Raw genomic sequence first — 17,375 nt, 5'->3', positions numbered from 1 at the left:
TGTTCAAGAGTGAGAGAGGAGACACAAAAGAAGGGGGAAAATATCACTCAGAAATTTTACAAAAGTAGGAAGAGATTCAAAAATCCCTTAAGAACAGCTTTTTAGAGGTAATGCTAGAGGTGTGCAAAAAAAAAAACGATACGGGAATATACCATTGCAGGCCTCTTTACAATACACGTATCGTTACGGAAGCTTCCGAATCGTGATTGCACATTTGTTTATAAAGTTTCCTGGCAAGTATCTGACAGCTGCTCATTGCTGTGCGGTGAGCACACATTTCGACCAGGCATGACGCTGGCGGTAAACCGGAAGCGCTACTAGCATTAAAAGAAGATTTTGTTTTTGCCATCCAGCATAATAAAAATAACATATATACATTTAACTGTTTTCATAAAAAAGTATGGAAAGAAATGTAAAATATTGGGATACATATCGCCTTCATGACCCCTGTATCGTGATACACATTCCATTGTCACGTTGTTAGCAATACCCAGCCCTAGGTAATGCTAACTCCAAACGCCACATTCACGGTGCCTGACAAGCTGTCCGTCTGGAATTGAGGCAACATTCTGGATTACTCCCTGGACCCAATATTAACACATGAATACTTGCATATCACCTAAACACACAGACATCGTTGGGGACGTTGAAGCTAAAGAGCATAAGCAGGAGGAGTGTATCACTCAGAGACCCATTAACCCCTGGCTCACGACCAGAGCAGTGAGCGGACATCCTTTAAGCACATGTTTAACATTGCTAGTCTATGAGCGTACAAGTGATTTATGCTTTACTTATGTGCATGAAAATACAAGCATAACAGTGAAGTTTGGTGGGACATTGACTACTTAGACAGGCTACACTCTGAAAATGACACGGATCTCATGGTCTGACGTGCGTGTTTTTTTTTTTTTTTTCTATTATCACGGATGCACTAAGCATACAGAGAATTCAACATTCAAACTTCACTTTGGCACAAACATTTTGGCTAGCAGGCAACGTGAACCAATCAAACTGCTTGAATCATTTTTCCTTGCACATGCGCGGCCATTTTTTGCAAGGCAGACTGGTGCCCAATATGGCCCAACAAAAAAATAGGTCACGCTCACTTGCTAAAATAGGGCAGAGGGTGCAGCTGCCCTAGACAGCAAAGAAAAGACAACTGAAGACTCCTTGGTGTATAATCTAGTGAAGGTGTAAATGGTTGAGCTTGGACTCGCACCCAAAATCCATGTTTGCTATTTGTTCACTGTTTAACCAGCGAGTTTGAATGAACTCAAATGGGTTACTAAATCTACTTCTGCCAAAAAATGTGAGTCCAAAAAATCTAATTTGATCAAAATGGTTCATGAAGTACACTTACACTGAACAAAAATATAAACCAATGCATCACTTTTGTTTATGCTACCATTTTTCATGAGCTGGACTCAAAGATCTAAAACTTTTTCTACATGCACTAAAAGCCATCTCAAAATTTCTTTGGAGCAAAATAAAATTTTTGGTTTGTTTTTTAAAAATCTTGTCCAGTGTATAGCACTTTATCTCAACTCAACACACCATATGTTGTCCAAAATGCCTTACCAACCCTCATACTCACTTTTTTGTTAAAAAAAACATATGCTGCATTCACACCAATAGCGGGGGAGCAGTTTCCAGCGGCGTGATTGCATTGTACTTTGCGCGGAACGGTGCGAAAGGGCGCGGGGCGGCGCGGAGGACACGTTTGGAGCGGTCGGAGGTGGCACGGCGAGGCAAAAATCCGCACTTTCGCCTTTTCGCCCAAGTTGAAAAATTCTAACTTTTTTCACGCTTCGCCTCACGGCAGCTAATCGCTTCAAGTACGGGCTACGTCACACAAAGCGTCCTGTCTGTGGTCACACGGAGCCCAACAACACGGCCAGCCGGGACCGAATAGTGAACAAGGAAGTTGCATACTGAGTGCTGGTAAGTGTATTTACCTGCTGTTAAACTGGACCGAGGTAGCAATAGTGTTTAGCATGCATTAGCTAAAGCTATTTAGCGCTGCCATCGGCCGGTGGAAGTAAACATATACCTAAAAAAATTCTAATAAAATAAATGCGCCGCTGAAGAAAATAGTGCAAGGAAATAAGTAGAAGTGCTTGGCGTTGCTCTTTTGTTGACTCGCTAAAGTGCTCTACAGTAGTTGTTCACCAAGCGACACAGCTCCTCCTCTCTCTGGTGTGCGCAAATGCACGAATGAGGGGCATGCATTCCAAAACGCTACGCGGTGAAACGCTAGCGAAGGAAGCGTTCCAGAACGCCTCCCCCGCTGTTGGTCTGAATTTTGCATCAGAGTGTACACCAACACGCTAACGCAGCCGCATCAACCTATGGGAAAGTTTTCCTTTTCAATTTAAAATAACTTTAACCTCTATGATCCCTCGCTGTACACTAGCCAACGGCAGAATCCAGGGTGTTCTTTTAGACCAATTTTCAATCCATCCGCTTATGTCATGCCAGCTGCTAGGTAGCGCTAAGCTAACCTGAGTATTTTTGTCTCCATTCGCCATGCAAGGATAATCGATGGAATGTATGGATACTTCCGTTGCTGCTGCTTACCCATTATAGGTGGGCAGAAATATTGATTAATCACTGCATGACAATATTGGTCGGACCATGGGTCACCGTTAATATCAAACCCTGACAACTAATTAATTGATTGTTGAAATTAAATCCCTACATTCAGTCCCAAATGTTTGTGCATGGAATTATCTGCTAAATCTGGTGGGACTGTTCCAGAGGACAAATGGGCCAACTCAATCATTCAGGTAACGTGACTGATGTTTGTTACAAGGCTCATCTCAGTTTAACCCTCTCTGACTCGCCTATTTTTGTGTGAGAACGTACACTGAGGTTCACTTCCCCCTGTAGAGAGGTGCATCCCCAGGAGAGTAGCCCAGACTAAACACTGTTCGTTCAGCTGCTCGGCATCACCTCGAAACAAGCGGCAGATGCCTGACAAGCACTCCCAACAGAAAACTCACTTTTTCCACTAATTATGCAAAAGCAAGGCAAAGTGGGGGGGGGGGGGGGGGGGGGAGGAGGAGGCAAAACCTCAAAATATTATACATGCTGTCTTTTGGCAAGTGCATTGAGCAAATTCTGTCAGAGAAGGATGGGTAATTTCAGGGTGCTCGGAGCCAACACAAACAACTGTTCTGGCGAGGCTTCATTGTCAGCACTTGAGGTTTGAGTCAAATGTTTCAACGCTCTGTAGCCAATTTCTCTTTTCCCTACCCCCACCAACCCATATGATTTGTCCTTGTCCAAGATCTCAGTCAGTCTTTCATCACCTACACAGCCGGAGCTTTCAAAAAGTGTTCTTGTGGAAAACAAAGTCAGACCCCAGATGACAATCTACACATGCAAGTCCAAACAAAAAAATGAAAGAGCGTTCTCTCACGGTCTTCTACGTTGTACATAAGATCGTCTACATGAGACAGACGGCCTCCTCCCACCATCACCATTCATGTTTCCAAGAGTGGTTATACCGTTGACAACACTGTCGCAAAGAGCAGACTGTCTTCCCGGGACAACACACAAACCACTAACCGCATAAGATAACAGTTCAAATGGTCAGTCAAGTGGGAACATCAAATTGCCACCAGTTCAAATGAATGTACTTTGAGAAAGCTTAAGGAAAGTACTAGAGCACAGGTGGGTGCCCCAGTGACATGAAACACAAAGGAAAAACGTTAATTTAAATAAAAATCAATCAATTATTCATGTGGCATGATTTTGTGGGTTGAGGGGAAAACAGAATTGCTGTTGAGTTAGTTTTTGCCAATGAAAATTGTGCTAAAGACACCACAACTGACTAAAAATAAAAAAAACATTGTATACTCAAAAGGTATACACAGTACTTGTACAAAACTATGTTTTTCCGAGAGATCAAGTGATGATGATTTGAAGTAGGAATTGTAGTAGTAGTTATGGCAATGATTTTGGCCATGATAGCATTAAGCACTGTATATTTCATAGCATTGGCGATTTATTTTATATAGTTTGTTTTATAATGTGCATATGCACCTGTAAGAATATTTGCACTTTTGATTTGAAGAAATTTGCACTTTTCCAAGTTATGTGAACTTGTTGTTGAGCGTTTCAGTTTGTAAGCTAAAAATGTTTACACTTTAAAGTGAAAATGTGTTCATTTAAGTAGCATTAACCTATTTTTAAGAAAGATTATACGTATTTGAAAATATCTGTTGCTTTTACAACTTTTACAAAAATTGGCCGTGAAATCAGGCATTTTAGCCCACAACAATCATAAAGAAAATGCCTGCTAAATTCCTAAAATTTGCAGAAAAAGTGTTAGAGTAACAACAAAAACACAAATTAAACTTTTAGCGCAACTTTTAGACAAATTGGCCGTGAAATCAGGCATTTTGGCCCATAACAATCATAAAAAATTCCCGCGAAATCCTGGAGGTACTGACATTAAACAGACACAATGTATCAACAATTATTTGCCGTTACAAAGATAGCGCTCAGTCTTGACTGACACTGTCAGAAAGGTACTAATTGAACTCTATGTGTATTTATGTGGTTGTTTGCAGTGGTGTAAAACTGCTTTGCATCATACTGAGAGCTGTTACTATGACACTCTCATGTGGCTAAATAAAGTAACTCGAGAATGAGAAACAGGCAGCCTGCTTGACTAGTGGTTAACACATCTGCCTCACAGTTCTGAGGTTCTGGGTTTGAATTCTCCTCAAACCACTCTTTTCTTTGTGGAGCAGTGCTAGTGTGAGTTTTCTCTGGGTACTCCGGCTTCCTCCCACTTTCCAAAAAGATAAATGTAAAGTTCATTAAAGAATTAAATATCAATAGGTTTGATTGCAAGCGTTTGGTTGCCTATATTGGTAAGTGACAAATCCAGGTGGGGCCCCACCTCTATCTCAAAGTCAACTGGTGTACACTCCAGCTCACACAATGAACCTTATGAGGACAAGCACTGTGAAGAATAGATGAAGTTAACTCAAAACATGTTTGACGCTGTCAATTAAATGTGAGCAATGCTATCTTCACAGGGAAGGAACATTTTTTTGATACAGTACAGTCTTTGTATTGGATCTTCTTAGACCAGGGGTCTGCAACCTACAACTCTGTAGCTACATGCGGCTCTTTAGTCCCTCTCCTGTGGATCTCTTTAAAATATGAGTACAAATTAATACTTTTTTATCGTAATATTTTTTTTTAGATAAAATATTATTCAAATGAATTAATGATTGAGATTTAAAAATGAAATATTAAATTAAATATTCAAAAACATGTCAGTCCACATTTTTAAGTTGTCAGAAAAAGAGATGGAAAGTTGATAACATTTAAAAAATTACTTTAAAATGTCCAAAAAGTAACCTTAAATGTCCCCCAAAAAAAGAAGAGGAAAAGCAGAAATGTGCCATGAAATTGCCAAAAATGTCAGTGAATATATAAATAGCCAGAAAAGAAAACGTTAAAAAGGTAACTGTAAAATGCCCAGAAATTTCAAATTTCAAAGATTTCTTTGAAAAAAAGAAGAAGTGATTTTTATTTTTTTTAAAGGCAGTAAAGAAAATGTATTTAAAAAGTAACCATAAAATATCCAAAAACAAAAAAAGAAAGGCAGAAAATTACCATAAAATGTCTTTGGAATTGCCAGTCAGAAAATGTATTTTTAAAAAGACAGGGCAGAAAATGCTCAAAAAGTAACGGTAAAATGTCCAAAAACTAAAGAAGTAATCCCCCCCAAAATACCATAAAATGTCCAACAAAATTGCCAAAAGTGTCAGAAAATTGCTAGCAAACAAGGCAGAACAAAAATGTCATAAAACAGCCATAAAATGTCCAAAAAAAGAAGAGAGGCAGAAAATGACCATAATATGTCCATTAAAATTGTCGTAAATGTCAGAAATTTGACAGAAAGTCAGAAAAGTCTTAAAATTTATGAAAAACAAAGTATGGACAATTAAAAAAAAAAATCCAAAAACAGAAGAAAATGAATCTGAAAGTATTGGATGCTGCATATTTTTGTGTTATGGTGCAGCTCTAATTAGCTCATGGGCCCTCAGTACATTAGACTAACACACTGCTTCGTTTATCACAATGTTTAAATGTTTTGCGGCTCCAGACAAATTTTGCAATTATTTGTCTTAAAATGTCTCTTTTGATCGTAAAAGCTGCTAACCCCTGTCTTAGACTGTAAAAGTGCGCTTGATGAAATGTGTGAATGTGGAAAGAGAAGTTAAAAAGACACTTTTGGATGTCTGAAGAGGTCGTCTGTCTAGAAAGAGAAGTAGCGCCCCAGTTAGCCATGTGATGACTAGATATCTGGACACGAGTCCACGTCTCGAGGCAGTAAAGCCACCAGGGAGGGTGTGTGCGTGTCCGTGTATGTACTCCAGTCTCCCTTGACCAAGACAAATGACCACTGGTGCTGCTGTCACTGCGGGCCTTGACCAAGACAAACAGCCAAGTTTTAAAATAAGTACCTGCTGCCTCGCAGCCCTTCCAGCTCATCTACACTGAGGCACATCCATGCTCAAACATATTTCCCTTCACAGGTCACAGGACTGGAGCTGGCGTCCAACACTCCACACAGGGGACTCACTTTTCACCCCTCCAACCCTGTCTGCATTTTCTCTCGCACACACACACGCCGATGTGAATATTTACCACACAGCACACCAGTTCCATTATAGCCAAAATGCTGGGAGTGCAATAACAGGGGTGACTGGATGAGTATACCAGGTTGGAGGAACACTGACTGTGTGCAAGCTTTGACCATCAATGTATATCTGAGCAAGCACGCACAAAACTTCGAACGTAGCAGAATATGCATACTGCGCCAAAGTGTCAGCACTATTTCCTTGCTTTCCACTTGACGGCATATTGCATTTTTGGAGCTGTGGTACATCTGACCGGGCCAGTCTTGTTGGAGTTCTTCACGCAAGACATTTTTGTGTCTGTGGACTTTCCAGCATTGGTCCAAGACGCGGATGGGCAACTGGCAGCCTCAGATTTGATTACTTTTCAAAAAAAAAAAAAATAAATAAATCACTTTTTTTTCCCAAACCTCAAAAATTCTTCAAAGAACCCTTATAAACATGCAAAATTTGTTTCCCATGAAAAACAAGGGATAATGAGGAAGAATCGTGGAAAAAAATCAAAAATCTAAATAAAATATTGAAAAACAACAACAATCAACGAATCTGCAAATCTGCGGGCGCCGAGCTGCAAATACACAGGGGTCAACTGTAGTTTTATGTTGTGATATCACCATTCACCACTAGATGACAGGCATGTTTTAGTTGCGCTCATACCGAGTCTTATACTGCCCTATACGTTAACCTAAGTAGGCCTAATATTTTTTGTGCGGGTTTTCAAATAATATGCAGGGCAAACACAGTACCTCAATAAAATTAAAACTTCAAGTGAGTTTACTTTTTTTTTTAATATATATATTTTTTAAATGTACAAAATGAGTTCTTGCACTTAATGTTGCTTTCTTGTTCAGATTTTTTGTACCATCCTTGAATGGTATTTTTTATTCAAGAGAGCCCTTTTTTTTTGGGAAAAAAATTACCGTATGTGGTTATTTTGTTGTTTGCTTCAAACCCTTTGTTGTTGGGTCAGGATAGTGGATCTTTTATACATCCATTGAAAAATTTATGTGCAGCGACGATATATTAAGAGATTTTGCACGTATTTTGTTCATATTTATTTTGTCCAATGTGGCCCCCCAGTAGCACTGATGTTAAAACTGTGGCCCCTTCCAGTATTTGCTGACCATACCTGATCTAAACTACGCTATGTGTTTCATCAACATATCGATTAACTTCACTGAAGGAAGCATGATCGCAGCATTTCACTGAATAAATAATGTAACAATGAACAAGTGACAGCTATTCTTTTTCGACTCCCCAGTAATTCTTTCCAGGCAATTACACAAGTTGAAGTTCATGATAGACTTGAAGGACAACAAAAATACAATAAGATGCATATCTCAGTTAAATAAAGGTTACCGTCAGGGTGAAGTGGTATTGAACATGGCCCGCATCCCCGCCTCCCCCAAAATATGACCTTGTTTTGATGCTCTCGCCCAATAAAAACAGGCCGTTCTCACTATGTGGGAGGGTTTTAATAGCAGCCCGTTGCCGTGCAGACGGCCGGGCGCTGGGGCTGACTGATGAATGACTTGCATTTGGTGAGGACTGGACCAGTGGCGTCGTGGATTGATTGGCCCAAAGGGGGCTGTCGAGAGAGGGGGGAAGCACTTCCTGTGTGTGTTAATGGACGCTCCTGCAGAGGCACTGTGGCGGCTTGTGGGATGCTCTCCTTTCGCTAATTTGCTTTCAGGCTTGCCGTTAATCAGAAATGCGTCCTAGCTTCCTTCACCAAAGCAGTAATGTGCATAACTGAATAGCAAATTAATACCTTGAACTGATGTCAATGTGGAATGTATGAACTTCAATTTTTAGCAGCCATTCAGAGTGACAGACTTTCTACTTATGCATCATTTCAATGTAGTGCATATTAAAGCCAATTTAGAAATCATACACCAATCTTAATGTCAGTTTAACATCACTATTTCATTTTTTTTCCTTTAAAAACTTTAGCTGCTATTTAAAGAAATGAAAATGGTTTGTGAGTGTAAAAAACTTGTACCCCAGTCTTCCCAGCTGCTCCAGTTCTGGCACCGGCGGTCCGAAGGTTTCAATTTGGAGGGGCTGGTACTGGTAAAGGGCTTCTTCTAACTTGGGTACAGCTTGCAGAGATACCGTCTGTCCCTGGAATGGAGGTTGGGTAGAAAAAGCAAGACAGTGAGAGAAAGACTAATAACTAATTTAACACAAGACAATAATCAACATTGGTACACAATGGAAGCTATGTCAAAGTCACAATGACGTATGAAAACAAAACAATTCTAAAAAACACTTACTGTCAATCAAAGTACAGGATTAACAAAGTCCTGACAAACTGGTTTAGATAAGCGCTTTGTCAGCCAACTTTAGCACCCTTTTCGATGTGATTAAATTTAGAACATGTTCCGTTTTGATTGACATTGTGAAAGAGGGTTTTTTTGTTTTTTTATTGTGGTTCTATTTTGCAGTTGTGCACTGCATCATGCTGAGAGCCGCCACGTATCCGCTGCAAAGTACCAGTGTGGCTCTACTCACTTCAATTGGGAGTACTAGGGTAGTTTTCAAAAATGTACTGTGGGAAACTATGAAAAACACAAATGCATTAGGCGGAACAGGACATGCTCAACAACAATGGAAGAGAATATTGCCTACTTCAATATTGGAGGAAAAAGTTATTTTTGTTTTTTTAAATAGAAAATACTCTCAACCTCGGTGCATTTTAATTCAATAAACGTTTTACAAACTTCACTACGAATTTCTCACAGGGCCATTTTTACCTAGTAATATCCAACATATGAACTTCAATTTAAATGTGATGAATTTTCTTTACACATGGGGAAGGTTAAACTTTTACAAGAGCATAATTTTTGAAAACCTCAAGAAAATACATTCACACGCATGAGTGTCTGACGCTGGCACTTTTTATTGTCACGCACTGTGAAGCACAAAAAAAAAAAAGTTTCTTAGTCAACAGTCAGTTGAGGTTTCACACTTGAAGCTCAAGCTTGGCAATCAAACGATAACTATTACCACTAAAGGCCATTGCAGATTTGTTCGAGTTGTGATTCATCCATCATAAGGGGAATTTCCACATAGTCAGAGACACTTTGTGTCAGCATGAAAGTCATCCGACTCAGAAGACAATCCGGGAATTATAACGAGGATGCCTAAACAAACGGGGAAAATTATAGGGAAACTCAAAAGGAAAAAAAAAAAGACAATGACGATAAAAAAGATGAGAGTTTAGCAGGGGCAGAATAAACAAGAGAGCTCAGAGGGGAGTTAATGAAAAGCAAACTAAATGAGTACCATGTGTCTCCACAGCCTCACATGCGCTTCAGCCTATACACAAGTAAAGCCACCTAAGCTCTACTGGAAGTTACTAAAGCACCAAGGATGCACATTAAGACAGTGGATGCAGACTCACTGAGCCAAACACAACATGATTATTCTAAACAAGCACACTTAAGATCTCTGGTTGTGGAAATCCATTATGGTTAAGCCAACAACTGTTTGATGGTAGTGAAAGACAACACTTTCTTTAAATGGTTTCAATATACAGTGGAACCTCAACTCCAACGCTTTAAAGCTCAAAGCGCTTTTTTTGTGTGCTGTTTTTGCACCGATTCCAAATTTGTCTATACACTCGGCTCTGTGCACATTCGCTACGCCTTGTCTCTGCCTTTAACCTTAGGTTGCCGATGATCTCCAATACTGTCCCATCATTCATCCAACAAGGTGGCACCCCCCACCAAAGACTAATGAAACACAGACCTGCCAACTAATGCCGAGCAACTTTCCCACAAATTTGCACTCCTTCACTCTCTCATCCATCCTCCGTCAAACTTTCAGCACTACTTAACAACAATGCAACAGTCGGCGCAATGGGTTTAAACGGCGGGGGGTGGCAAACGGCAGAAGAAATGTCTACGTGCCGGAGAAGGAAGCTGCAGATGCCTACGGAGCAGTAAAGCAGATTCTCAAGTGACAAACGAAACAGCAAGCCTCCACTCTAGAGAGCTTTTGGTTGCATTCCTCTGCAAGGTCACCTTCAAACAGATGTACTAACACTGCATAAGAAACAGGCTTAGCTGTAGCTTTTTAGCTCAATATATTTGTGAATGAAGAGTCTTTCTTGTAAGTTAATGTACAGGTTTCAACTTATCATGAACACCGCCTTAAGTAATTCAATGCCAAAGATAAGTGGATATTTTTCAATCCCATACACATGCGTCTCTCAACTCTACAGTCTATCTTACCTGAACAAACTAGGACGTGTTCACCAATTGATGCAACGGAATGATAAAGCAGAGGCCCAAGGGACGTTTATGAGGCACGCACTCGTAAAAGTCCCCTTACTTCAAAGGGACGAGAGATCCTTTCAAAGTACATCACACACTGTCTACCTTAAGCATACATTAACTCTTTGACTGCCAGACGTTTTCAGAAAAGGGATGCCGTGCGTGCCAGCCGATTTAAGCATTTTGACTGATCTTTCAAGGTCCACAGAAAATTATGTGTTTGGACTGTGGAAACACACATACTACCAAATGAAAGATTCGACTCTCATCTTTCATCAGAAAAAAAAGTTTGTTTCTCCCTTATTCCGTTTTTCAGTAATCAACAATAGAAAATGGTTAGTTTCACCTCAGTTTTGAAACAAACGTCTTTTAACGTCTTTGGCACTCCTCCCTAGGATTTTACTAAACGTTATTTAACGTTTTTGGCAGTCAAAGAGTTAAAAATCAGCAACACACAACATAATACAGACAACACTTAGAGACCAACCTTTTCACAATGACCACTGCAATTACAGCAGTGGTTGAGGCAGACGGCTGCCCAATACTGTGCCATGGTTGACTCAATTTTCTTGTTGGACATGCTCACTGAGCCAAGTGCCTTGGATAGCTTTTGTTTTTGAATTGACACTAAATAGTTCTTCCCCATCAATACGGTCCAGATCATTCATAATGGTCTTTATTCCCACACAGAGATTGAATGAACAAGACCCCTGCTGGTTGCAGACAGTATTGCACTCAAGTTCAGCTCTATTGCTTCAAGATGTTAGCAATAAACAACAACAACAAAATCAATGAATTGATTACGTTGTCTATCCTAAGTCAGACTTTCCTGGCTTACGACTGTGTGGGAACAGCGTGAGGAAGGCCCCTCCAGCCTTTGCAGCAGGGATGTGTGTCATGCAGTCAGGGTAGGCAGGAGAGGCAGACCCCCCCCCACCGCCCACCTCGTCCATGCGAAGAATTACATAAATAAATGTATTTGTTTAATAATAATAATAATAAATAAATAAATAATAATAATAATAATAAATTATTTTCAATTTAGTGATCTTGTCCATGCTTTATTGATTTTCTTTTTCAATCCGACACCATTAATAAAATAAAAATGATACAATAGCTGAATTTGCGTATTTATTTCTTGCTCGAATATATGGGCGAGAAAGGAGCAGACACATTGAACTTTCAGACAGACCTGCCCACCGTCTTGAACTGGGAGTCCCCAGCGATCCCTTCCATTGATTTGTATTTAGGTGACTGTGTTTGGCTCCAATAAATTCATCGTAACTCGTCCAATTCTTTACCGATTTGGACACCAATTGGTTTGTTAGAAACATCAGTCATGCAATTATGATACCAGATAAATGGATCATTTTATAATCGGGGCTTTCATGACATATTAAATATAAAGGTAAAAAGGTCAAAATTGAAATACAGGCCAATCTAATATTTTAGTTTGTACTATTTTTGTAACCGGCTGCAGACAGAACTTCACCGCACGACACTGCTTTGCAAGTGTGTAATACTTTTGCCCACATATAGCAGACACATCACAGAGAACCTCTCCATTCATGCAAAAATGACATCTGATCATCAGGTAGCAAGTGTAAAAGCTGCTTGCCCCTTGCCTTACACGTTTAAATATAACTTACTATATAACCAGAGGCAGCTGCCCCAGTGCAAAGCCCTTAAAGCTGTCAAGTCCTTTTTCTGCCAGGCTGGGCTTGCCTGAGACGCAGGCGAGGGTTGTCGAGGCCATCCTAAAGAGGGCCAAGCCAGGGAGAGGGGCAGAGGTGTGAATGCCCGCATGTGCTCGTGCCAATCACAGCTGACAGTTCTCTTTAGCCTCTGACCTGACCACCCCGCTATCAAAAAGGCCTGTAGTGATCGACTGGAGTTAGGGGGGGGGAAAGTTTTCAAAAATCTGTGATTTGTAACAACATTACATGGGAAAGTATTTCCTGAATTTGGGGGAAACAAACAAAAAATACGATTGAAGGTTTTGTGATACCGAGTGGGGATATGAAGGGGGGTGGGGAGTATAACGCCAACCTCTCAGGCAGAACAGGTTGGGCCAGTCTGCCAGAGAAAAAGTCAAGTTCAGCTCGAGCCTACTCTGCAAGTGTGTCTCCCAATCAGAGGTCACCGTAGAGGACGATTGACAAAGCAAAACCAACCTGACTGAACAGTTTGAGTGTTTGCACTTGTATTTTTTAAACAGATCAAGTCACATCACGTCTCACAGAATAATGCCAGAGAGGACCCGAGGATATTTAAGTCAGCTACACATCTATGTTTAGGGATAAACTTGCCACCCACATTTGGCTGCCTGTACATTTGAGTTGTGTGCGTCCCAGCAGCTTCCACTAGGTGCCCATGGCGGCCTTGTCAAGAATGTCAGCTGCTCTGCTGCCTGTGACAAGTGGATCAGGCCATAGTGGTGCGAGAACCTTTCATTTAAGATGCCGCTGAAAGCTGCTCTAGACTAGAGCAATTCCCCATCGGTCAAAACTCTTTGAGGAATGGGACAAAGCAGTCCGGGACTGCAAATACACAAAGCGAAGATAGAACAAGCACTTGACATTACTGTCCTGGCACAAACAAATTCGAAACGCTTAAACAATGCAAAACCAGGCGTCAGAAGTTGCACAAACCTGTCATTTATATGTTAATGATGGTAAATTCATGTTCACGAGCAGGTGCCAGGAGAGAGGACTTGTTTGGTACCGAGTCTGGTTTAATGTGTCGGACAAAAACAAGCAACGTGTTTAAACAGGGACAAGCTGGCTGCCTCCCATGCACTAATTCTCTTTTGATATCAGTAAGCAACTGATTCTTCAAAGAATGTTTACTCAGACTAGGCAGGGTTGTGTGCATTTACTTGCACACCGCCGAATCCCGTGTGTCTTTCTTCAATAGTGCCAGTACAAAGTGACGGATTAGCGCGCAATTTCCAAGCCATTCCTGGGACAAGACCAGGCACATCCCAAGCCTCGCAACGCACCTGGGGCCAGGCCACTTTCCATTTGGATGGTCTAACTTCATCAAGCATCCATTTGACAGCTTTCTGACTCAACCAGAATAGTCGTACAACATTGGGGTCCCAAAGTAAAGAGCGGGCTTAGATGTTTGCTCGTATGTTCCCAGTCAACAACATGACACAGCTGCTGCATCAGATGAGACATTAGAGCACTCTTTATTTAAAGACTGGAGCCTCCGCATCTTTACGTTCCTCGGATTGGTGGGCTCAAACACAGGCAGATATGTCATTCCGCCGGTGACAGCTCACCTTGGCCCGAGAGATGAGGCAGGCCAAAGTGTTGCATGTGGCGGGGTTAGTGATGACTATCAACTTGTGTGACAGATGAACTTGCACATCCACACGGTTGATAAAATTAGAGGCCGTAAAATCAACCAACTGTTCATTCATCTTGATCGCTGGTTGCTGTCTCCTTACATTAAACATTCCTTTATTCTATAATCATTTTTATATTTTCAAAAACAAACTGATTTATTATCAAGCCAAATAAAAAATAACATTTAGAATGCCAGTAAAAAGAGATTGCTTGAGGATCAAATAATTTGTATTTGGATAAATAAACACTAAATAGAACACTTTTGCTAGAATTTTGTTTTAAGATTAATGTTAATCACTGGGAATTAAAAAAAAATAATACATTTTATACTTGCTGCATATTATGTTAATATAAGAGAAAAATATCCTGCCTGTGCGTCTTTGGTATTTGTGGTTTAGAAGACACTAGACGAATTTCCATCCCTATTTTTTTTTATTACAAAAATATACCTAAATGGAAATGCTAGAAAAAAATTATAATAATAATATTGACAGGGAAAAAAACATTCTGTGGGGGACAAAGAAATCAAAATATTTCCGGAATGAATAAAACAAGCAAACGTTAATCTTTTGTTGAAAGTCTGCCAAGTGTGGCAGAGAGATGCTCTCATATAACATCACCTCACGCCGTAGTCTCCTCTCCTCTCAATATTCGCAAAATAATAGCAAATGGAAAGTCGCATGTTCGTTTTGTGCATTTTAACTAAATTCGCTTAGATAGCAAAAGTCAACTTGCTGTCGACTGAAAATGACATCACAGTTGTTCTGGGCTCAGGCATTTACCAATCCTGGCTTACCTGTTTCTGAAGCTGAGCTGTGATTGGTCATTGCCTGAGCAACTGTGATGTCCTTTTCAGTCAAAAGCAAAATGGCTGCCCCCTGAGATGGATAAAAACGGGTGGATTTTGCTGCTTAACTCGTATTCTCGCAAATGCAATATTAATCAAAATGCCATGTTCAGACTAGTGGGGGCACATACAAAATATTAAGGATTTTTTGGGGCTGACTTCCCCTTTAAAAGTGTCAAATTATTTGGATAGAAACCCCTTTAACGATCTCTTAGTGTTTTCGTCAAAAGGATCCCCATTGCCAAAGCTGCAGAAATACCTGAAAAACAAGCTGCTATTTACATGGCAAGTGCCAGTAACATTTTTCATGTGTTTGTCAAACGGACCAAAACAAAATAAAAATTTTAATACTTTATTAACTTTGGAAATTTGTGTTACTGTATTTGATTCCACCACAATTTAAAGGGTTCCTTTGCTCAAGCGCTCCTCTAAGTTTTGATGAATAGTTTTCACAGAATCCTTTTTTAAAACTAAAACACTGCATATTGGCCAACAATGGACAATAATCTTGCTAACTAGGGTGTAATGACCAGGTGTCCTGTAGTTACTTATGCCAAAGCGTTTATTTTTCCAAGCGCTAATTGGCATCACTGTACGTGCTTTAATGACAGACCAGCTTTGCTGATGTGTTTCCTCCAACTTGAACTCATCTTGGAACATGGGACCACAACCTTGCAGATAAATGAATTCCAGCAATCTGCAAGAATTTGCCAGTCTGTGCTGAAATCTCACCAAGTCAAACACAAGTCATGCTTTTGGACTGCGAGGTGAAGGAAAATTCAAACCCACATGTTCTCCCAACTTGCAGCTGAGCGGAGCATATGTATGGAGGGAGCTTAGGGATGGTAGAGTGAAAATAAATTAAGGGGTGGGGGTGGGGGGGGGGGGTGTTCGACCGCAGAAGAAACCAAAAGCAGCATAATGACGCTGATTCTCTCTCCATCAGCAAGTTTAATTTTACTGAAACACTTTCACACTTATGATCTTGATGATGAAGAACGACCATGGTAGAAGAAGTCAATCAGATGGTGAGCTTCGCTGATACAAAAACTTGATAATGGATCCAGCAGGAGCCTATAGGTGACGACCTTGCACATATCTCTCCAATGCATCACACTGAACTGTGGGAATAGAAGCACTTCTCATGAGGGTTGTTGGGGAGGGGTTCAGGTGATGACACAGCCTGTCTCATCACAGTAAAATGAAAACAAATGACTGGAAACTAGTACAGCTTCAAAATGGAAGGTCTCTGCAGGCATGGAAAGCTTATAGGGTCCAGATTCACAAGGTCTCTCTTCTGGCTCAGAACAATGTGATGACATGACAGAACGAGTGAGGACCTTTTCTTACAGCGAAGGAGAACCAGAAAAATGGAGGCACTACCTCCTCTAGTCTTTTGATCTAATACAACTGTTCATTTGAAGTTTTGTTCACTAACAATAAATAACAGAAAAAGTGTCACACTCACCATCTGAATTCCTGTTGAAAAGTGATTGGTGGATTTGACCACGTGTTTCTGTTGCTTGATCTCAGTCTCCAGCTGGGAAGCGCGGGCCTTGTGTTTGGCAAACAAGAGGTAGGCAGGAAGCTGAGACTTTTCCTGAGAAAACAAAAATGGTTTGCGTCAAGTGTGCTGCACCACCTTGATTGCGTTAGCTTCAAGGTTGAACTTTTCAGTGTCTCCACTGAAGTGTTGTCTAGTACAAACGTTTAAGAACACAAACTTGAACATGTTGTTCACTGATGAGTTTGGGCATTTTTGATGGTTTGGCAGGACATGTAAGGAAACCTTTGTGTTTACAGATAAACAAAAAATAGTTAACGGCTTCCAGTAGCGACATGTCCTGGGGTCTCCATCATGGTGGTTTTGTTTTCATTGATGTGGTTAGTGTCCAATTTTCAGGTCACAATTTTGGGAATATGGACCCTAATTATCATAAGGGTTTGCTTTTCCAAAGACGTTCTCATTAAATGTTTGTGAGAATCCTCACATTAATAATGGCATGAAATTAAATACAATATTATAATTAATCATAAAACTAATATACTTAAATTACATCTTTTTTTAATCACAATTTTGTGAACTCCTTTTCAACTTGAAGAACGCGTTCTGCTATGTGTATGCAGGGTCACAGGCTACAATGCAATATCAAAATACCATTTACATCTGGATCTAATCCACATTTGCATTTGGAAGCAATTTAAATGTAACATGGACTATGCTATTGAG

General features: G+C 40.4%; 1 protein-coding gene across 2 annotated transcripts in view; it reads right to left on the bottom strand.

Annotated features, from left to right (window-relative positions):
* The window catches only part of mnat1 (MNAT1 component of CDK activating kinase), a 42,178-nt gene that overhangs the window by 10,781 nt on the left and 14,022 nt on the right, over positions 1 to 17,375 (bottom strand). For both annotated transcript variants that reach the window (XM_077555624.1, XM_077555630.1), the window contains 2 exons: positions 16,614 to 16,745; positions 8,668 to 8,789 (listed from right to left, as the gene is read on the bottom strand). In XM_077555624.1, the coding sequence (XP_077411750.1) occupies positions 8,668 to 8,789; positions 16,614 to 16,745 (254 nt within the window). The remainder of the gene's footprint in view (positions 1 to 8,667; positions 8,790 to 16,613; positions 16,746 to 17,375) is intronic.

This window comes from Vanacampus margaritifer, chromosome 1, assembly GCF_051991255.1.
Source record: "Vanacampus margaritifer isolate UIUO_Vmar chromosome 1, RoL_Vmar_1.0, whole genome shotgun sequence".
In the NCBI taxonomy this organism is placed as follows: Eukaryota; Metazoa; Chordata; class Actinopteri; order Syngnathiformes; family Syngnathidae; genus Vanacampus; species Vanacampus margaritifer.
This window is presented reverse-complemented; position numbering and strand designations above follow the sequence as displayed.